The 23,298-nt window shown below is 47.3% G+C and overlaps 2 protein-coding genes across 2 annotated transcripts in view; both read left to right on the top strand.

Moving 5' to 3' along the window:
- The window catches only part of ATP6V0A2 (ATPase H+ transporting V0 subunit a2), a 140,000-nt gene extending 131,232 nt beyond the window's left edge, over positions 1–8,768 (top strand). The window contains exon 20 of the mRNA XM_075322668.1: positions 5,353–8,768. Coding sequence (XP_075178783.1) covers positions 5,353–5,440 — 88 coding nt within the window. The 3' untranslated portion in view covers positions 5,441–8,768. The remainder of the gene's footprint in view (positions 1–5,352) is intronic.
- A 6,270-nt stretch (positions 8,769–15,038) lies between these two features.
- Positions 15,039–23,298, top strand: part of DNAH10 (dynein axonemal heavy chain 10) — a 238,147-nt gene continuing 229,887 nt past the window's right edge. The window contains exons 1-2 of the mRNA XM_075322704.1: positions 15,039–15,282; positions 20,514–20,636. Of these exons, the coding sequence (XP_075178819.1) occupies positions 15,060–15,282; positions 20,514–20,636 (346 nt within the window). The 5' untranslated portion in view covers positions 15,039–15,059. The remainder of the gene's footprint in view (positions 15,283–20,513; positions 20,637–23,298) is intronic.

Raw genomic sequence — 23,298 nt, 5'->3', positions numbered from 1 at the left:
GCAGGACAGCTACTACTGCTGCCATGACCTTGGTGAAGACCCGGGGGGCTGTTGCCAGACCGAAAGGTAACGCTACGAACTGCAGGTGTTCGTCGTGTATGACGAAGCGTAGGAAACGCTGATGCTCTGGCGCAATCGGCACGTGGAGATACGCATCTTTGATATCTATTGATGCTAGAAAATCTCCTTGAGACATTGAGGCTATGACGGAGCGTAGGGATTCCATCCGGAACCTCCTGACTTTTACGTGTCTGTTGAGCAACTTTAGATCCAGGACGGTCGATACGATCCGTCCTTTTTTGGGACTACAAACAGATTGGAGTAAAAACCGTGACCTTGTTCCTGAAGAGGGACGGAGATCACCACTCCTTCCGCCTTTAGAGCGGCCACCGCCTGCAACAGAGCATCGGCTCGGTCTGGTGGTGGAGAAGTTGTGAAGAAATGAGTTGGCGGACGAGAACTGAACTCTATCCTGTACCCGTGAGACAGAATATCCCTCACCCAACGGTCTTTGACGCGTGACAGCCAAATGTCGCCAAAGTGGGAAAGCCTCCCACCGACCGAGGGTGTGGGAATCAGAGACTGCAAGTCAGGAGGACGCCGTCTTGGCAACGGTTCCTCCGGCTGTCCTTTTTGGGCGTGACGAGGCGAATTGGGACCTGCCCGGTCCTCGAAAGGACCGATAACCAGACTGACCCTTCCTCTGTTGGGGTTTGTTTTGTCTGTGTTGCGGTAAGGATGAGTCCTTACCCTTGGAGTGTTTGATGATTTCATCCAAACGCTCTCCAAACAATCGGTCACGAGAAAAAGGCAAATTGGTTAAGCACTTCTTGGAATGAGAATCTGCTTTCCAATGTCTCAACCACAGGGCCCTACGCAAAACAACGGAGTTGGCTGACGCCACTGCCGTGCGGCTTGTAGCGTCAAGAACAGCATTAATCGCGTACGACGCGAATGCCGACATTTGCGAGGTCAATGGTGCTACCTGCGGGGCAAATGCACGTGTGACTGAGTCGACTTGCACAAGCCCGGCTGAGATAGCTTGGAGTGCCCATACGGCAGCAAAAGATGGCGCTAACGAGGCTCCAATCGCTTCATAGATGGATTTCAGCCAGAGCTCCATCTGCCTGTCAGTGGCATCTTTAAGTGCCGCTCCATCTTCAACTGCAACCAAGGATCTAGCTGCAAGCCTGGAAATTGGAGGATCCACTTTTGGACACTGGGTCCAACCCTTGACCACCTCAGGGGGAAAAGGATAGCGTGTATCTTTAAGCCGTTTAGAAAAACGCCTTTCCGGATAAGCGTGGGGTTTCTGGATTGCGTCTCTAAAGTCAGCGTGGTCCAGAAAAGTGCTTAATGTACGCTTAGGATATCTGAAATGGATTTTCTCGTGCTGCGAAGCTGACTCCTCTACAGGAGGAGCTGGTGGGGAAATATTTAACATCTTATTGATGGACGCTATAAGATCATTAACTATGGCGTCACCATCTGGTGTATCTAGATTGAGAGCGGTCCCAGGATCAGAATCCTGATCAGTGACGTCCGCTTCATCACCCATAGATTCATCTCGCTGGGATCCTGACCATTGAGATGAATGTGAAGGCCCCTCATAGCGAGCCCGCTTAGGTTGCCTGGGGCCATCGTCCGAGTCAGAGTCTTCACCCTGAGGTGTATGTGCCCGTCCCGGAGCTTGGAGGTAATTCAGCTGAGGGGGACCAGGGGGCAATGATTGTACAGTGTCCGTGGCCTGAAGTACAGGCCTAGCTCGCAATGCGTCAAGAATTTGTGACATAGTGAGAGACATTCTGTCAGCAAAAGCTGTAAACTCAGTTCCTGTCACCTGGACAGCATTCACAGGTGGTACACCCTGGGTCACGTCCAGCAGAGGTCCCGACTGTGCAAGCGCCGCAGGGGCCGAGCACTGCACACAATGGGGGTCAGTGGAGCCTGCCGGTAGAAAAGTCCCACATGCGGTACAGGAAGCATATAATGTCTGTGCCTTGGCACCCTTGCGTTTTGCGGACGACATGCTGTTGGCTCTCTGCAATGTGAGAGAGTCTATAGCCAAAGGGCGACAAGCGCTATGCAGTACAAAGTATTTGCAGGAACAAAATACTAAGATTACTACTGGCACAAGAGGGGGTGAGCCCAAAGGGCTGCTTACCGCCCGCTGAATAGCGGGTAAGAGGCGCAGAATTCCTTGTCTGGGTCTCCCCGGCTCCCCTCTGCAGCTCAGCGTGTCAGCAGGAATGGCTGCCGGCGTCTGTGGAGAGGGGCGGTCCGTGGGAGTTCCCAAACAAAAGTGCGGGAAACAGTGTCCCCTCTGTGCCTATTGTGAGGGCTGGAGTATGTAAAAACGACTCCGGCCCTCAGCGCTGATGCACTGACCAGCGTCCCGCCCCTCTCCTGACTGGCAGGTCCGGGGGCGGGAACGAACGGAAATAGGCCGCAAAAGCCGGGGACTCGAGTTATCAGCGCGGCCGCCGTAAAAGCGCGGCCCGCGCTGAAGTCCCCGGCGCACCACAAGTGCCAGCCGCGCCGCAGTCCCAGCGGCCGGCGCGACCTTTTCCCAAAAGTGTGCCTGCTTCAGCGAAGCTGAATGAGGCTATGGCACAAGCGCCGCAGCGCTGATGTCCCCGGCGCACTACAACACCCAGCATGCTGCGGTGTGAGCGCCAAATGCACGGGGACACAGAGTACCTTGAGGAAGCAGGGCCATGTCCCTGATGTACTCCGCTCCATCCAGCATCTTCTCCAGGGGCTGTAGATGGAGCACGGTCTCAGTGCCTGGAGACCAGTAATCCCACTTCACCCAGAGCCCTGTAAAAAGGGATGGGGAAGGAATCAGCATGTGGGCTCCAGCCGCCGTACCCGCAATGGGTACCTCAACCTTACAAACACCTCCGACATACAGTGGGGTGAGAAGGGAGCATGCTGGGAGCCCTGTATGGGCCCTCTTTTCTTCCATCCGACATAGTCAGCAGCTGCTGCTGACTAAAAACAATGGAGCTATGCGTGCGTGTCTGACCTCCTGCGCACAAAGCTAAAACTGAGGAATCCGTACTCCTACGGGAGGGTGTATAGCCAGAAGGGGAGGGGCCTTACACTTTTAAGTGTAGTTCTTTGTGCGGCCTCCAGAGGCAGTAGCTATACACCCACTGTCTGGGTCTCCCAATTAGGAGCGAAAAAGAAACTCTAATTATAAAGGGTAACTCTAGCACTAAAAAGACATATAGACAAAAAGGTTAATTTAATTATTTTATTTGATTTTTTTTTTTATTTTCTGCAAAAAGGGGTGCACCTCCACGTAAGCAAAACGATGTTTCGGCTTTTAAAAAGCCTTCATCAAGGTTTTGCTTATAAAGCGATGAGGGTACTGGAATGTATCACTTAGCTTAGTGGGTTCAGCAGTTGTGCTTTGGTATTGGGATCTGTTATTAGTAAGGAAGGCTGCCATTTTTATGATTTTTTTTTTTCTGTCCTTTTCTGTGAATTGTTTTTGAATTTAGTGGAAGGACTCGCAAGACAATGAGCACCCTTGACTTTCGGTTACAAGTTTGCATATTCTGTCCAAAATATAGAGCAATACCTTATATATTTCATGTATCTTTGTTTTATCTTTACATTGCACATTTTTATGCAGGATGAAGCCAGGCCCTTTAGGCTATGTGCGCACTAGAAAATTGACTTTTCTTAAGGCCTCTTTCACACGTCAGTATTTTGCATCAGTGTTTCATCAGTGTGTCCTCAGTATTTGGATGCCAAAACCAGGAGTGTCTCCAAAACACACAACACGTGTCAGTCTTTCAATTATAGTTGTTCTAGTAAGTTCCACTCCTGGTTTTGGCATCCAAATACTGATGACACACTGACGAAACACTGATGCAAAATACTGACGTGTGAAAAAGGCCTAAGAAAAATCTGCACCCTCTGGCAGAATACTGCACCCGCAGGTTTTGCCGCGGGTTGGTCCCTGCAGTTTTTTACCATTATCTATGGAGAAAAGAAGTGACATGCACATTAATTTCATGGGTAAATCCGCAGGTATAAAAAAACGCAGTGTGCGGACAGCATTTTTTATACCCATAGGTTTTGCTGTCGGTGGAGTAAAATTGAAAGTGACGCACATCCGGCGTCGCTGTCGATATCGTAGTGTGTAAAGTCTTTTTGATACGATTAACGAGCGCAAAATCGTCGTAATCGTATCATCGGTGTAGCATCAGTCATTTCCATAATTTAGAAATGACCGATGTTACGATGTTGTTCCTCGTTCCAGCGGCATCACACATCGCTGTGTGTGAAGCCGCAGGAGCGAGGAACATCTCCTACCTGCGTCCTGCGGCTCACGCCAGCTATGCGGAAGGAAGGAGGTGGGCGGGATGTTTTACGTCCTGCTCATCTCCGCCGCTATTGGCCGCCTGCCGTGTGACGTCACTATGACACAACACGACCCGCCCCCTTAATAAGGAGGCAGGTCGCCGGCCAGAGCGACGTCGCAGGGCAGGTGAGTGCATGTGAAGCTGCCGTAGCGATAATGTTCGCTACGCCAGCTATCACCATGATATCGCAGCTGCGACGGGGGCGGGGACTATAGCGCTCGGCATCGCAGCATCGGCTTGCGATGTCGTAGTGTGCAAAGTGCCCCTTAGTGTTGGCTGTGTAAATTGGGATGTCTGTTCTGTGGAGTACACTTATATAGTGCTAGGTAGCCCGCCTGATTTCAAAGTTTGAGCATAAATAATAGGGTGTATCTGTGTGACTGGCGCTCTATACAAGCCTTATCTGTGTGCATTTGTAATACTAGACAACCACTCCTCTATGAAATGGGAGGTTTGTTAGTGGTTGTTAGATCAGGACTTCGCACCTGTGCTGGACCTACCTTTATCATGGGAGTCAGTTGTATCCTAAAGTGCTATGATGTTGGTAAGGAAGGCTGCCTTTTTCTGTGAATTAATTTTTGTCCTTTTCTGAAAACTGGGTAAAACCCCTCCCACACCACTGATTAGCAACTTTTTTGTTACTACATATTGTACACAGCTGCCAATCAGTAGTGGGGGCTCGGCTGGACCAGACCAGAAGGTTCGAGACACCTAGTACTGTAGTGGTAATCTCCTGTTGATAAAACACTGATAGTATTGAAACAGTGAAACTGGGCCCAGTAAATGACACATTACTGGAATCAGGGTCTCTTCCCCTACATAATGTTGCTCTCAGACTACATAGCAAAAACCTGCTGACTGATTCTTTTAACTAGCTTATGAAAATATGACTCATTTTCTGATAAATTTACGTTATTCTCATATTTACACTGCAAAATATATCTGTAACTGAATTTTTTTTCTTCTTTAACAGGGTGGAATTTCAGAACAAGTTTTATTCTGGTGCAGGATACAAATTTACCCCTTTCTCTTTTAAAAGTATGGCCTTGCATCTGGACTGAATTGCCTTTTTGCCTTTTGACTTGTATATGTATTAAAGATGAATTCTCCATGTGAACGCCTCAGTGAAAGAACAGAATTTACACACTATTACTCTTAGATCATCCACAAAATCAATTACTTCAGTATTCAACCTGTTTCATTGTTGTAAGCCATGCCAGTCTTGCATAAAGAATCTGAAAACATCCATTGTGCAGAATGCTTCAATTTCAGGCTCTCCATCAGAGCTGACAGACTCGTGTCACTGTTTAGCAGCATTTTTAGTCTGTGATATCAGTCGGACACACACTTTCACATGAATGGACATCAGCTACATCGACGATCTTTGAATTGTGGTTTACAGCACCTAAAACCTCATTTTTATACAAGATGTGGATGCAGAGAGCAATTATTTTTACACAGGCATCACCAAAAGTGCTGTACTTTACATATTAACAATACCTGAAAATAACACTCAATTGAGAAAATGCTATATATCCATTTCCTATAATGGACCGCATGTATACCAGGAATGTTGACGACGTAATTTTTTTTCTGCATTAGAAAGCATAGTCCTTTAAAGATCCCAATCCAAAATCATTACTGCTGAATGTATTTAGCTGTGTACCTTCCAGTTCATACATTTGACATATACAACACGGATATTTCCCCGTATGTTATGCAGACATGCACGAGTAGTGTGAACAGAACCTAATGAGCATGGTTTTTGTATCTTTCACCTGCTCTTTTTAAGATGTATTCACCACTGAGCTACATTCAGGTCTCACAGCATTATCAACAGATCTCCTAGGACTTGTCCCCCATCTACAACTTACTTATGTCTGCCAGGTTTATTTTTTCTTACATACTGTAGAAAACAGTGCATCATAATACTATTTTGATTTTTAAAAGCAACTAACACAAGTGTGAACATAGCTTAAAGCGGCCTTCCAGCAGCATTTGTTGTTATCTAAATAGAACAGCATAAGACATTATTAAAGAGTAACAAAGGAATTCTTGTTTATTACTTTTTAGTTGGAGTGGCAATTTTGTGTTGGCTGCCATGTTGATTTATTCTTCCCTTTTGGTGTGGTTTGCCTACATCTCCCATTAAGCCACTAGCTTTGCAGAGGAGCAAGTCTCTTCATTTGCTTAGTTGTGAGTGAGCACTCCCATGCTAGAGTGTGCTCGGTAGTCATAATGAGCAGTTGAATGTCCACCACTGAGCATCCAGAACATGGTGGTGCTCACTCATCACCAGATTTGAGTAATCAAATGGTAGCATTAACATAGGACATAGTGGACCTCCTGAAGTGTGAGGGGACAGAAGTCCTATGTGTTGCAGCTTAAGCTTCTATCCCCTGCCTCCTGCTTGTGATAGGTTTTTCGCTGTCAGCCCTTACAAGAATGAAGCCGAGGGAGCAGTGTCAGGGTACGCTCACATTAGTGTATAGCATCCGATGATTCTCTTATGCAAGAAAATTAGATGCTGTATGCATATACACTGCTGTGAGCATGAGCCAGTGTTATTCACTGTGGTCCGATTCTTAATCATGCGGGAATCGGAGTACTGGTGTGGAGAAGTCGGAGAGATTAATTTCTCCATCTTCTCCATTGTCTGTGTTGGATGCCATCCGAGTGCAGTCTGATGTTTTGCACGCACCTATTGTCTTGAATGAGTGTGCAGTCTTATATATGCTACCAACCATAGTACAGTGAAACCTCGGGGACCAGGATGGGACATTGCACAAATTATGGAACGAATTGTTTGAGCTTTAATTATTTCCTATGGAAAATTTTGCTTTGCTAGACGAGTAACTTGGTTTACAAGCACACTCCCAGAACGGATTGTTCTCGTAAACCAAGGTTCCACTGTATTCAGCAATTTTATTTTTTTTTTTCTCATACCGACTTGACTTGAGGAAAAATACTAGTCTGCACTCACCCATGGTATAACATTGGAGTGAGTGCTATCTGATAAAACATCTGATCAAACTCGTCTGAGTTATACGCTAGCTATACGCTAGTGTGAGCGAACCCTGAAGCTGTATCTTAAGAGATAGATACACTGTAGTCTAAGCACATCACAATTGTAGACTGTCTAAGTAACGGCAGTGTTTAACCAGCAAATCACTGCTGTCATATAGAAGACTGGGTGATTGAGGGAAGTCTGCGATTTTTGGCGTTTTTACACTATCCTGACCAGCTCAAATGACTTTAACAAAGTGGGCGAGGCTGGAACATGAAGTGGACAAGCACACCCGACTAATTCATGATAATTTATGCCAGTGAAGTAGTGTAAATTATGTCGGAAATGTACTCCAGCACCTGACTGCAGGCACATTTTTGGTGGTGGCACATGACAGTGGACGGATGCGGCAAATTCATCAAGGCACAAGACTCTTCCGATAACATACAGTTCAAGACTTGCATACCACACTCCAGCCCTTATGAATCGGGTCCTAAAGGTTCAAATCTGGACAAAGAGTTTATATAGCCTTTAGTCAAATACTATCTCCCCTAATTTTTTAAGAAGTGCATGGCACTAAATAAATCTTTGTCTGTCTGGGCGCAAAATGTGAAATCTACCCAAGCTATTCAATTTTTTATTTTTTTTTTTAATCTATTGTGCGCTACTTTAGTGAATTCTTATTAAAAGGGTATTCCCATCTCCAAGATTTTACCCCAATATGTAGTAGATATAATAATAATATTAGCAAAATCCTCCAATTAGAAATGTAGTATAGCTCTCCTGATTCACTGTCACTTACCTCATTGTACTAGCCTAGGTATCCATGGTTACATCCACTAGCAACTAACTGTCACTATATGCTAGAAATAGATAACATAGATACTTAAGCTACTGCAATGCCCTGCACATGAAGTAAGAGTCACTGTGTATCAGAAGAACTATACAAAATTTCTAATTGGAGGCATTTGCTAATATTATTATTACACCTCCTACATATGGGGAAAGGATCTTGGAGTTAGGAATAACCCTTTAATTGCTTATGAATGTAAGCCACTAACTTCTGAGATGACATTCTTCATAGATTTTCTACCTCTCCAGATGAAAGTATGTATGATTGGTATATTTTGTGAAGAACTTTGGTTATACAAGTTTTATGGAAAACAAATATTCTTTGCGCTCTAATTTACAATGTAAACTGTATTAAAAATTCTGTTAAATTAAGCTAAAAATGAAATTTAAAGGTTGAGTGCTACAAAATGTGTTAAAGATTTTATATTTGTAATATTGTATGTATGATATGAATATTTCTAACAATTGTACAGTATTTCAAATTTTCTGTGATTTTTTTTTTTAAATAAAAAAATGAATAAAAACTGGAATGTCCTATTTGCAATGTGTAATTTATGCAAATACAAGGAGGCAGTCATACCCTCCGATAGTATACCACAAAAATCTGAGCAGCACCTTTTGTTTGTGTATCATGTAGCCATAGCAGGTTGTGCCTGTTCACTCTTGCTTTATTCTGTTAGATAGTGCTCCTCAACTCCAGTCCTCAAGGGCCACCAACAGATCTGTTTTTCAGGATTTCATTAGTATAGTACAGGTGATGGAATTATTCCCTGTGCAATACTGTGAAAATCCTGAAAACATGATCTGTTGGTGGGCCTTGAGAACTGGAGTTGAGAAACACTGTGTTAGGAGGTGCTGGACAGGTTTTTGTAGTAGTCTATTGGACGTTGTGATTGCCTCCTCGACCGACTGAGCACTCCTTCCATCAGCTGTTTCCTACCTGACTTTAAATTTGTAGGCTTTTAGCTTGGAAGAAAGCATGATATTAGGTTAGGGTCCTATTACACGTTTTTCACTGACGTGTTTAAGGTGCATATGGCTCTCTGTGTGCATGAACTTTATACTCCCCTGTCCGCCGCTGCTGTCCGTGGTGCTGATGTCTCCGGCGCTGCAGTCACACTTCCGGGTCCGCGATGCAATGAATATGCAATGAGCATAATGAGCGGGCCCTGGAGCAAGAGATAGCAGCAGCAGAGACTGCATCACTGGAGACAGGTGAGTGTAGAAAATCATTTTATTTCAAAAACACGTGTTTTCTCTGGTACGTGTCTCACAGATCACGTCACTATGTGGTTCGTGGGACATCACTAATGCCGGAGAAAAAAGGACTTGTCTACGTGGGGAACACACGGACATGCTTTTGTGTCGCATAGACACACGGTCTCTGAGAAATTACTGATGTGTGCACAGACCCATTGATTTTAATGGATCTGCATATGTCCGTGATTCTGGTACGTATAAAAACTGCGTCATACATATTGAAATCACTGATGTGTGAAGGGGGCCTTAAAGAAATGTAAGCCTTGTTCCAGCTGGTGGGCTGTCATGAATTGACTAATTTATGCGCTAAGTACCTTCATTTTAACGAATATGTTCCATATAGCAGTAATGCAGCTTAAGTTTCATATTTTCAATGGTTGCATACATCTTAGCGCTTACAGTGTACTGCTGTATTCTTTCTTTGTGTATCATGCAGTCATAGCAGCTTGTACTTGTTCACACTTGCTTTATTCTTTTCGGACCTGCTGGTCATTTTTTTGCTGATTTATTAAGCGGCATGCATGAATCAAGCATGTCTGATACCCAGAGGGCGCTGGCGCCAGAAATGCCTGGCCCTGTGCAGTTTGATGTAACTGGCCAGCAATGTCCTGAATACATCAGAAGTTGCATGTTTTGTGCTCAACTCAGATTTCTGGTGTAAGCACCTTAACGAATCGAACCCAATCATTCTATTAAAATCGTGGACCACACACTAATGACATCAGTAAGAAGTGATTAAAAAGCGGCACTCACTGATGCTGATCAGTCCTTTATTTCTTCACATAGAACACACAGGAGTGTAGTTGTAGGACATGTATAGAGGACGCCCGTTTCGTGCGAAGCTGTGCTTCTACAGGTCCTGCCTCGAAATGGCCGTCGTCCATGCATGTCCCGCACCTATCCTCCCATGTGTTCTATGTGAAGAAATAAAGGACTGATCAGCATCAGTGAGTGCCACCTTTTCATTGCTTCTTACTGGATTTCATGCTTGTGTGCTTTGGGTTTATCAACGCCATGGTTAGCTGCTCTTCACAGTGAGTTCCCTGCTTATACTTCATTGTCTCGGGAATAGTCCAGCAGTGCCGGTTGTCTTTTATTGGATGTCTAAGGACCTCAGTTTACACTCTAAGATTAACAATAAGTTCAGGGCGGGGGAACCCATGTCAGTCTGGGCATTGCTATATTCATATGGACCATGATCTATGCCCATCCGAACCCTTTTTTACATGTAACCTAGGAGTAGAAGTGATTATACACCATACACCAAAAGGCTAGACTGCTTGATGTGATACTATTTTTTGAGCTTCTACACCTTGTGGCTCGTTCAGACTATCATATTAAACATCTATGTTCTTTCCGTATGGAAAACTGCTAGCATACGGGCAGTACACCGAGCAAGGCACAGCCATGTGGCAGTTCACAAGAACATTTTTAGACGTGGACCAATGGTCTTTGTAGAAAAAAAATAAAAAATCACAAGATGTAATTAATCCCATTTAATATCAATGTTGACGTCAGTTCTCTCAGTAATATATGGAGAGAAGGTATGCACACCAGTGACTATGCAAGGGGAATACATGTAATAGCAGAAACTGCTGTGTGAATACTGACATGAAAAATCCAATAGCTATATGTAAGACTGAAAATGTGGAAAATGGAACCTGCATTACTGCCATGAACATATGAATAAAGAGAAATTTAGCTATTGAATTGATCAATGCAATAGAGCCCCAACACTACGCCAAAGTATTTCTTTACGTTGGGGTCCCTAGCTTGTGTGTGTCCTTTCATGCAGTTAAAAAACTTACCGTGTATGGGAAGCTGAGACCCAGGCTATATATACGTATCATGTGGATTGGCAATAGGTGTGAGTGGGGTGGGTTCACAAACGAAAAACTACTAACAAATAAGGAATAACGTTTGGAACACCATTCTATGTCTGAACTGGGTGCAAGAACCAGACTTAGAATGGTGTTCTAAACGTTATTCTTTATTTGTTAATAGTTTTTCGTTTGTGAACCCACCCCACTCACACCTATTGCCAATCCACATTATACGCATATATAGCCTGGGTCTCAGCTTCCCATACACGGTAAGTTTTTTAACTGCATGAGAGGACACACACAAGCTAGGGACCCCAACGTAGAGAAATACTTTGGCGTAGTGTTGGGGCTCTATTGCATTGATCAATTCAGTAGCTACATTTCTCTTTATTCATATGTTCATGGCAGTAATGCAGGTTCCATTTTTCACATTTTCATTCTTACATATAACTATTGGATTTTTCATGTCAGTATTTACACAGCAGTTTCTGCTATTGCATGTATTCCCCTTGCATAGTCACTGGTGTGCATACCTTATCTCCATATAGTGATGTTTTTTTAGGTTCTTGCACCCAGTTCAGACTTAGAATGGAGTTCCAAACGTTATTCCTTATTAGTTCTCTCAGTAATACCACTCAAGGTTTGAGTCTGTAAATTCAAACAATCAGGACATAAAATATTAACTCAACTTTTAAATGTATACATATGTAATGCAATAATCTCTGGAAACCCTTGCATGCACCGGTCTCCAACCTGTGGCTGTGTAGCTGGTAGGGACGTTTGGAGTTGAAGTTAAGCAACAGCGTGAGACAATTGCTCTAATGTAAGTCTTGGAATTGAAGCTGCATCTTTTTAACAATGCAAGTCACTGATTAGCATCTGAAAATATGGGTGCCATATTCACCACCTACCTCAGGAGCATTAAGTGACATGTCAGAGAAGAGGAGAACAGAGGATAAGACACAATTACTTGCAAAACATGGAAAAGAATCGAGAGACCTGATTAATCAAGTCATTTACACCAGTTTCTTGAAATGTTGCAAAACTTTTATACTAGTGGGAAAAAATGTTCAACTTTTCAGGGTTTTACATCAGAACAGTCAACGTTTTGGAAAGTGGACAGGACTTGGTGAAAGGGAAGGGGGGGACTTGCTTATTGCAGAACCTTGCGAGTCACAATGCAATCCCATCCCAGCAATGTTTAGTCACATAAAGTGTGTCATGGCCAAAGTCACTGTGCAGCCCCAGCCTTGATCATATTTTGGTACTTAAAGGGGTTTGTTCACTGCTCAGACGACCCCCTCCTCAATTTCTGTATTTCACCCCAACAAAATAAAAACAGTTATACTCCCTCGGGGCCGCTGCCGTTCCAGCCTGGGTTGCCAACTTTCCAGAAATTCCAGGACAGTATGTAAAAATACGACCCTTTTTTGCCCTGTTCGTAAAAAAAAAAATAAAAAAATATTAAGGCAGCTGATGTCTTCTGATCACAATTATGGGCTGTAAACATGGATCACTGAACATCATAAGGCTTTATTATTAGGGATGATTGAATATCACAAATATTTGGCAATATTTGGCTTCGCGAATATCCGACGAATAGGTCGCCGCTATGCGAATATTCGATGCGCAATGTAAGTCTATGGGAAGTGCGAATAGTTGCTATTCAGCAACTATTCGGGTTTCCCATAGACTTACATTGTGCATCGAATATTCACAAATACTCAAATAGCGGCGACCTATTCGGCAAATATGGGCGTTACCGAATATTTGAGGTATTCGATCATCCCTATTTATTATGGTTTGCCATTGTGTCACTAAAAAAGTTATTTTTTTGATAAGCTGTCCAGAAAAAAAATGAAAAGTTTATTTGGCAACCGTGGTTCGAGCGGTGGCAGCACTGGTTCTCCCATGTCTGTATGACATTATATGCCACGCGATACCTGCAGACAATCAGCGCTGGCTTAAATCTCCCCTCCTGCAGAGAAATCAGACGTCTAGAGGAAGTGAGCGCTGCGGCTGTCCTCTCGCTTCCTAAGAAACTATTGATTATGGCTGTAAATAAAAAACAGGAAAATCACAGAGAGTTCACAGACCTAAAAAGTAACCCATAAGTGAATCCAAGCTGCCCAAATCACGGGCAGAATGAATCCGAGCCTGACTACACAACTGCATGCAGCTTGCTTTTAAGTTTATGGCTGGTGAGTGGAGCACAACTTTGAAAATGGAACAAATTAGGATACGGCTACATGGGGACATCACGTCATTTCGTATGGTTTTGTATTGTGATTGCGAACATAGAGTGACACACGGATGTAATGTCTCCCAAACGGTTTGATTTTCTGGTTACAACTTACACACGACTGGCTATAGATGTCAATGCGAAAAAACAAAAACATAAATACAAAAAAGTGAGCCGGAGTATCAGATGGTATACATGGAGCTTGTGAGCTCATGTTCACACTGGCCATTAGACAAAGAGAAACCAAGGGAAAAATTATTAACATACGTATATCCTACTGCAACTGAATAAAAGCATAGTGCATATAAACATAGGGTACTTAGAAACACTGTTTTTGATCAAAAAAAGCAAAAAGCTATCCCACCAAACGTCAAGGTGTACCCAGTTGGGACAGTACCTACACTCTCTAATATTAAAACCTTACCATGGGTCTAAAATAGGCCTCAATGTGAATAAGGGCTGAGAGCGACCGGGTCCCAACAGGACACACAGACATGGGATGCACAGAATGAAATGCCCAGCTCACTAAGAGGGAGGGCCACGCACTATTTGTACTAAATACAAGAGACTATATAAAAACAAGAATTCAATGCAAGTTGCATGCGACCTATCTGTGACTACACGGTGACATTGGCTGTGATGACATTGGTGACACTGGCCGTGACCATAGTTCGCTACTTGCCAGTGCTGCATCTCCGCGTAATGCAGATAAATGTGGTCACATTGTGATGGTTATGAGACCTTGAAGAGCCAGTTATAAAGAATCCACCTGGGTCCGGCTTTTCGTGCCTTTTTGTTGGGGCCGTGGCACCTGGGGATTGCAATGTGATCTCATTCACCTGTATTACACCTCAATTTGGCATCCTATAGCGATCTTTGGCCTCGTGACCTGTGCCGTGGCCATGGTCACTATGTAGCCCCAGTCTAAAAGTTATATAAATGTCTTTGGTTGCACAACACGTTGGCACGTAGCCCCGGCCTTACACTGTCACATGACCAAGGTTCACTCGGTGCCGCTGTTCCATCACATACAATATAAGTGAAATCGGACCGTGACGGCAACAAGCAAGTCGTGAGAAGTCCAACCTCTCTAAGATTTTGTGACTTCCTTGTCGCAGTCCCTTCGTGGGACTCCATACACTTGTACTGTGCTGTGATGTAGTGGGGGCACCACCAAGCGACCCCTTGGTTGTGTCATGAAATGTGTTGTGGCTAAAGTCACCATGTACCCCAGCCTTATAAAGCACTTGTGAGTCAGTGTCGCAGTTGTGATAGGGAGCAGGCCGCAGATTGACAATATAGGAACATCAGTGCCGTGAGACAGGGCTCAGAGGTGTGCAGTACAGCACCGCTTCCACCAGGGGGAGCGCTGAGTGCTTCAGTTCTAGTTTGCACTCTCTCCCCCTCCGTAGTCTCTGCTGCTAGAGCCGGTAGCGTCGCGTTACCATAGTTACACACTACAAACCGACAGGCAGCGTCCAGCAGAGAACACGACCATGGACGATCCGCGCCTGGAATGGATCCGGGACCGTGTGATCTACGGATTTGGCTTAACGGATCCCAACTGCTTCGAGGAACTCCTCAACCGGAATGACGGAGAAGATGAAGTGAAACTTCTGCGGTTTCTGAACGAGAGCACAGAGGAGGAGGAGGGAGCGTCAGCTCTGCTGTTCTTCAAGAGCTGCCGGCAAGAGGAGCTGGAGGTGGAGATCGCAGTCGGTGAGAGGCTGTGCCGCACTATATTAATATGTGTACTATTATATTATTGTGTATTATATTATATTATAATGTGTATTATATGATGTGTACTTTTATATTATTATATTGTGTGTACTATTCAATTATAAGTACTATTATATTATATTATTATGTGCATTATATTATATATTATTATGTGTACTATTATATTATTATATGTACTATTATATTTTATTATGTTTAGTATTATATTATGTGTAGTATTATACTATCTTCTTATTTTCTAGTATACTTTGTATAATGTGTTGATATTCCACCTTATTCTCTGCATTATATGTACATTTTATTATCTGTATTATGACACATGATAATATATTGTGTATTATGTTATACTTTATGAATATTACGCTATACTGTGATGTATATTATAACACTATATTATACTCCTGTGTATCATTATACTATACTATGTATTATGCAGGACATCCACAACCAGCTATTGCATCACACACCTGAGCCGTCAGTCACACACTGAGAATATGCACACACTCTAAGGCTGTGTTCACACATTGCATCCGTGCTGCAGTTTTTACGCCTTAAAACGCCTGCTTCTTTACCGCATCGTCTTGGGGTTATTTTACCATTTTGGAAAATCACAACAACAAACTGAAACCAAGCTTCAATGTGTGAAAGCAGCCTTAGGTGTTGCATGCGGCGTCTGCCGGATCCGGCAAAATTTCTTCATCCTGCTGCCGGAAAGTACGCAGCATGGAACGATTTTTGACATCCGGCGCCGTCCGGCATGTTGTATAATGGAAGCCTATGGGCACTGGAAACCAACGATGGATCCGGTTTTTGTTTCTGGGCATGCCTAGACGTTGTGTAAATTCACTTCTGGTCACATAAAAAGTCTCTCTCTCTCTCTCTCTCTCTCTCTCTCTCTCTCTCTCTCTCTCTCTCTCTCTCTCTCTCTCTCTCTCTCTCTCTCTCTCTCTCTCTCTCTCTCTCTCTCCCCCTCCCTCTCTCTCCCTCCTTCCTTCATACTCACCGATCACCGGCGCGGCGCTGCACACTGTCACAAAGCTCTGGCGGCTTCTCCAGCTTTTGAAAATGCCGGCCGCTCATTATTCCATCTCGTATTCCCTGCGTCCCCCGCCCACCGGCACCTATGATTGGTTGCAGTCAGACATGCCCCACGCTGAGTGACAGCTGTCTCACTGCAACCAATTACAGCCGCAGGTGGGCGGGTCTATATCTTGCAGTAAAATAAATAAATTATTTAAAAAACAGCGTGCGGTCCCCCCCAATTTTGATACCAGCCAAGGTAAAGCCACACGGCTGATGTCTGGTATTCTCAGGATGGGGAGCTCCACTTTATGAGGAGCCCCCCAGCCTAACAATATCAGCCAGCAGCCGCCCGGAATTGCCGCATCCATTAGATGCGACAGTTCTGGGACTCTACCCGGCTTTTCCCGAATTGCCCTGGTGCGGTGGAAATCGGGGTAATAAGGAGTTAATGGCAGCCCATAGCTGCCACTAAGTCCTAAGTTAATCATGGCAGGTGTCAATGAGACACCCCCCCCATGATTAACCTGTAAGATAAACAAAATAAACAAATACAACCAAAAAATCCTTTATTTGAAATAAAAGACAAAAAAACACCCTCTTTCCCCACTTTATTAATCCCCAAATACCCCTCCAGGTCCGACGTAATCCACACGAGGTCCCACGACGCTTTCAGCTCTGCTACATCGGCAGCTGACAGGAGCGGCCGTAAAACACCGCCGCTCACTGTGAGCTCCACAGAGCAACTGAAGTGAGTCGTGCTGTCAGCGCTGACGTCACTCAGGTAGTGCCTGCGTGTGTGCGGTGATGATGGGTGCGGTAGTGCTTGCGTGTGTGCGGTGATGATGGGTGCAGTAGTGTTTGCGTGTGTGCGGTGATGATGGGGTCGGTAGTGCCTGTATGTGTGCTGACATGATGGGGACGGTAGTACCTGTGTGTGTGTGTGCGGTGATGATGGGGGCGGTAGTACTGGTGTGTGCGGTGATGATGGGGGCGGTAGTGCCTGCATGTGTACGGTGATGATGGGAGTGGTAGTGACTGCGAGTGTGCTTTCATGATGGGGGGGTAGTGCCTGCGTGTGTGAGTTGATGATGGGGCGGTGATAATGGGGGCATTAGTGCCTGCGTGTGTGCGGTGATGATGGGGGCGGTAGTGCCTGTGTGTGTGCTGTCATGATGGGGACGGTAGTACCTGTGTGTGTGCGGTGATGATGGGGGCGGTAGTGCCGGTGTGTGCGGTGATTTTGGGGGCGGTAGTGACTGTGAGTGTGCTTTCATGATAGGGGAGCTAGTGCCTGCGTGTGTGAGGTGATGATGGGGTCGGTAGTGCCTGTGTGTGCGGTGATGATGGGGGCAGTAGTGCCTGCGTGTGTGCGGTGATGATGGGGCGGTAGTGCCTGCGTGTGTGTGGTGATGATGGTGGCGGTAGTGCCTGCATGTGTGTGGTGATGATGGTGGCGGTAGTGTCTGCTTGTGTGCGGTGATGATGGGGGCGGTAGTGCCTGCGTGTGTGCGGTGATGATGGGGGCGGTAGTGCCTGTGTGTGCGGTGATGATGGGGGCGGTAGTACCGGTGTGTGCGGTGGTGATGGGGGCGGTAGTGCCGGTGTGTGCGGTGGTGATGGGGGCGGTAGTGCCTGCGTGTGTGCGGTGATGATGGGGGCGGTAGTGCCTGCGTGTGTGCGGTGATGATGGGGGCGGTAGTACCTGTGTGTGCGGTGATGATGGGGGCGGTAGTGCCGGTGTGTGCGGTGGTGATGGGGGCGGTAGTGCCTGCGTGTGTGCGGTGATGATGGGGGCGGTAGTGCCTGCGTGTGTGCGGTGATGATGGGGGCGGTAGTGCCTGCGTGTGTGCGGTGATGATGGGGGCGGTACTGCCTGTGTGTGTGTGGTGATGATGGGGGCGGTAGTGGCGGTGTGTGCGGTGATGATGGGGGCAGTAATGGCAGTGTGTGCGGTGATGATGGGGGCGGTAGTGGCGGTGTGTGCGGTGATGATGGGGGCGGTAGTGGTGGTGTGTGCGGTGATGATGGGGGCGGTAGTGCCGGTGTGTGCGGTGATGATGGGGGCGGTAGTGGCGGTGTGTGCGGTGATGATGGGGGCAGTAGTGGCGGTGTGTGCGGTGATGATGGGGGCGGTAGTGCCTGCGTGTGTGCGGTGATGATAGGGGCGGTAGTGCCTGTGTGTGCGGTGATGATGGGGGTGGTACTGCCGGTGTGTGCGGTGGTGATGGGGGTGGTAGTGCCTCCGTGTGTGCGGTGATGATGGGGACGGTAGTGCCAGCATGTGTACAGTGATGATGGGTGCGTAGTGCCTGCGTGTGTGCGGTGATGATGGGGGCAGTAGTGCCTGCGTGTGTGCGGTGATGATGGGGCGGTAGTGCCAGTGTGTGCGGTGATGATGGTGGCGGTAGTGCCTGCATGTGTGCGGTGATGATGGGGCGGTAGTGCCGGTGTGTGCGGTGATGATGGGGGCGGTAGTGCCTGCATGTGTGCGTGATGATGGGGGCAGTAGTGCCTGCATGTGTGCAGTGATGATGGGAGCGGTAGTGCCTGTGTGTGTGAGGTGATGATGGGGTTGGTAGTGGCGGTGTGTGCGGTGATGATGGGGGCGGTAGTGCCTGCGTGTGTGCGGTGATGATAGGGGCGGTAGTGCCTGTGTGTGCGGTGATGATGGGGGTGGTACTGCCGGTGTGTGCGGTGGTGATGGGGGTGGTAGTGCCTCCGTGTGTGCGGTGATGATGGGGACGGTAGTGCCAGCATGTGTACAGTGATGATGGGTGCGTAGTGCCTGCGTGTGTGCGGTGATGATGGGGGCAGTAGTGCCTGCGTGTGTGCGGTGATGATGGGGCGGTAGTGCCGGTGTGTGCGGTGATGATGGTGGCGGTAGTGCCTGCATGTGTGCGGTGATGATGGGGCGGTAGTGCCGGTGTGTGCGGTGATGATGGGGGCGGTAGTGCCTGCATGTGTGCGTGATGATGGGGGCAGTAGTGCCTGCATGTGTGCAGTGATGATGGGAGCGGTAGTGCCTGTGTGTGTGAGGTGATGATGGGGTTGGTAGTGTCGGTGTGTGCGGTGATGATGGGGGCGGTAGTGGCGGTGTGTGCGGTGATGATGGTGGCGGTAGTGGTGGTGTGTGCGGTGATGATGGGGGTGGTAGTGCCGGTGTGTGAGGTGATGATGGGGGCGGTAGTGCCTCCGTGTGTGCGGTGATGATGGGGACGGTAGTGCCTGCGTGTGTGCGGTCATGATGGGTGCATAGTGCCTGCGTGTGTGCGGTGATGATGGGGGGGTAGTGCCTGCATGTGTGCGGTGATGATGGGGCGGTAGTGCCGGTGTGTGCGGTGATGATGGGGCGGTAGTGCCTGCATGTGTGCGGTGATGATGGGGCGGTAGTGCCGGTGTGTGCGGTGATGATGGGGCGGTAGTGCCCGTGTGTGCGGTGATGATGGGGGCGGTAGTGCCTGCATGTGTGCGTGATGATGGGGGCGGTAGTGCCTGCATGTGTGCGGTGATGATGGGGGCGGTAGTGCCTGTGTGTGAGGTAATGATGGGGGTGGTAGTGGCGGTGTGTGCGGTGATGATGGGGGCGGTAGTGCCTGTGTGTGAGGTAATGATGGGGGTGGTAGTGGCGGTGTGTGCGGTGATGGTGGGGGTGGTAGTGGCGGTGTGTGCGGTGATGGTGGGGACGGTAGTGGCGGTGTGTGCGGTGATGGTGGGGGCGGTAGTGCCGGTGTGTGCGGTGATGGTGGTGGCGGTAGTGCTGGTGTGTGCGGTGATGGTGGGGGCGGTAGTGCCGGTGTGTGCGGTGAGGTGGGGGCGGTAGTGCTTGTGTGTGCGGTGATGGTGGGGGCGGTAGTGCCGGTGTGTGCGGTGATGGTGGGGGCGGTAGTGCCGGTGTGTGCGGTGATGGTGGGGGCGGTAGTGCCGGTGTGTGCGGTGATGATGTGGTCTCTCTCTCTCCCTTTGGCATGAAAAAGAAAAAGAAAAAAAAAAAAACTGATCCGCTTTTTGCTGGATCCGTAGCATTAGTTTTTACACAATCTGCGATGGATCCGTTGCATCAGGCACAAACCGGATGTGTGAAAGTAGCCTTAATGAGAATGGACAATATTGGACAGCTAAGTAACACCACCCCACAATAATACACCTCTGAATCTGTTCGTCAAAACATTTTCTTTTTCTCCTAGAACCTGAAGAACTTGTAGAGAACACTGGTCCACATGAAGACGATATTAACCCTCTACTCACCGATAGAACAGAACTGACCATAAGATCTGCGGACACAAACACACTGGATCCATCTGGTGGCAGTAAGAAAAATTACCACGTGTTCTATGATACATACAGTAAAAGAGGGTTACCATACTGTAAATTCACGGGTTAGCTTGTACATAGAGTGGACTGATGTCCTTTATCCTTAAGAAATGTAGATGCGTCTGTAACTTCTTGAAGCTTGGGTTTGTATGCAGGTTATTGTGAGGTTTCAATTTTGTTAGAGAAATACTGTTGTTTATTGTATTATATTTTTTATTTTTCGTTGTATTATATTAGCTATCTTTTTTTTCCCCATTAGCGTTACATTTACCCAGTCGCGGACATACCATTGGTGCAACCTGTGCACATGGGCCCAGAAGGTAAAGGGCCGGCCCACTTCTACCTCCAAAACAAGTGGGATTGTGCATTATGATTGGACTCCATATCACCTAATGTATTTTGCGGACTATAAGATGCATCAGATCATAAAACGCACCTAGGTTTTTAGAGGCAGAAAATAGGGAAAAAAATTTGAAGCAAAAATGTGGTTATGACGCACTGTTATGGGAAGATGTGCTGCTGACACTGTTATGTCCCCCAAATCTATAACAATGTTCCCCTTCCTGTACCCTTCCAAGTATATATGTCCCCCATCCTGATATATATGATCCCCATCCTTAGAAATATGGCCGTGATCTTGATATATATGATCTCCATCATGGGCCCATCCTGGCATATATGTCCCCCATCCTGGAATTCTCCTGGTATATATGTCCGCCCATCCTGGTATATCTGTCCTTCATCTTGGTATATATATCCCCCATCCTGGGCCCATGCTGATATGTATACCTCCCATTAAGGCTAGTTTCACACTTGCGTTGAATGGCATCCGTTGCATTGCGTTCTGTGACGGATGCAATGGATGTGTTGCATATAATGGCACAACGGATGCAACGGATCGTACAAAACAACGCTCTCAAAAGCCGGCTGCCGGGCGATCAGCTGAGCGCTCTCAAAAGCCGGCTGTTTGGCCACCGAGAGACAAAATAATAAAGTTTCTGTGATTTAAAAAAAAAAAAAAAAAAGAGCATGCACCGTGAAAAATAAAGGATTCCGCCGCTCAAAAAACGTTACATGCTGCGTTCCTTCCGCCCGGCGGAAGCAACGCAGCGTCGGCCAGCGGAAGCAGCGCAGGTACTTTTGGCACAATCCGTCATCCATACAAGTCTATGGAAACAGCGGAATCTGTTAACGGATTCCGCTGTTTTCCAAAAGGGCGGATTGCGCCAGAAGGTAATTAACGCAAGTGTGAAAGTACCCTAAGCCGCACACATGAAACAACAATTCTAATCCCCTTCCTTCCGCTCCCCAGTGCAGCATCCTGTTCTCATGCCAGAAACAGACTTTGGAGTGTAAGCGGGGCAGCAGACATCAATGCCATGTGCCCCCAGTTACACAACAATATTTGGATCAGCAGGCAACTCTGCCTGCTGATCCAAAATGTATATTCAGTGCTCCCCAGATTATGGGCAGTGAATATTCATTTTATTTAATAGCGAACACACCTGATCAAACTAGTCAGAGTAGTAAGCTGGAGGATGGTGTGATCAGCTATTATAGAAAATGAATATGGACTGCTCCCCACATCCATAATCCTACCCATCTCTTGGCACCAGCTTCAGTGCAGAGGGGTGGACAGATTATGGGTGTGGGGAGCAGTGAATATTTATTTTCTTCGATAGCGGGCACATGTCGGGGGCGGGGGCCAGCTTTCCCGTCGCGGGGCTGCTCAGGAGAGATCGCGCTCGGATCCGGTGTCTTCTCCTCGGTGGCTCGAGCGGGCCGGACCCGGGGCTCGAGCAGCGCTCCTCGCCCACGAGTGAAAAGGGGATTTGGATTGGTTTTGGGATGGATAGAGTTCGTGATGCCACCCACGGGCTGTGGTGATGGTGGGCACCACCGCTGCTGGTGACGGGGTTCCCGGGAGCGATGGCTGGGAGCAGCTAGGTGTTGACCCCTCCGTGGGTAGGGGCTGTTGGTCCCGGGGCCCGGTGGGAGGTTGGGTTCCCGTAGGATGGGGTTCGCAGGGTGCAGGGTTGCGGTGCAGCGCAGCGCGGTGCCGGATGGCACTGGTGTACTCACTCAGACACAGATGAACAGAGTCTCTGGTAAACCAAATGGCTGGATGGACGGGGCCCGCAGCCGGCTGCGGTGTTCTAGATGGGTTGATGGTGGCTGTCATTTCCCTGCACCTGTGTTTTGTGTCTTGACTCCAATGTCTAGGCACCGGGAGTCCGCTCCCCGATGTATACGTGCCGGAGGAGCCCTTTTGCCCGCAGACGCTAGACCTTTGGATCTCTGGCCCTTGGCGGTGGCACTTATCCGGAACGGTTGGGCTGTTGCCTTCGACTTTGACTAAAGGTTGGCTTTAAGCCTAGTCTGGGTCTGAGTACCCTGCCTGGTGCTTGGCTCCAATCGGCTCCCCGGTTCGGTATCTGGTCCTACGGTTCCGCTGACCTTCACCAACTCCTGCAGACGGTCACCACCGTTTGCCGACCTTGCTGGAAGTGCCTGGGCTCCAACCCAGACACCAACAGTTTTCACTCCTCACTCACTATTGCCCACAACTGGACTGACTACTGTGTTTTTTCCTGCCTCCAGCCTGTGAACTCCTCGGTGGGCAGGGTCAACCGCCTGGCTCCGCCCCACCTGGTGTGG

The sequence above is a fragment of the Anomaloglossus baeobatrachus genome, chromosome 1, assembly GCF_048569485.1.
Source record: "Anomaloglossus baeobatrachus isolate aAnoBae1 chromosome 1, aAnoBae1.hap1, whole genome shotgun sequence".
In the NCBI taxonomy this organism is placed as follows: domain Eukaryota; kingdom Metazoa; phylum Chordata; class Amphibia; order Anura; family Aromobatidae; genus Anomaloglossus; species Anomaloglossus baeobatrachus.
This window is presented reverse-complemented; position numbering and strand designations above follow the sequence as displayed.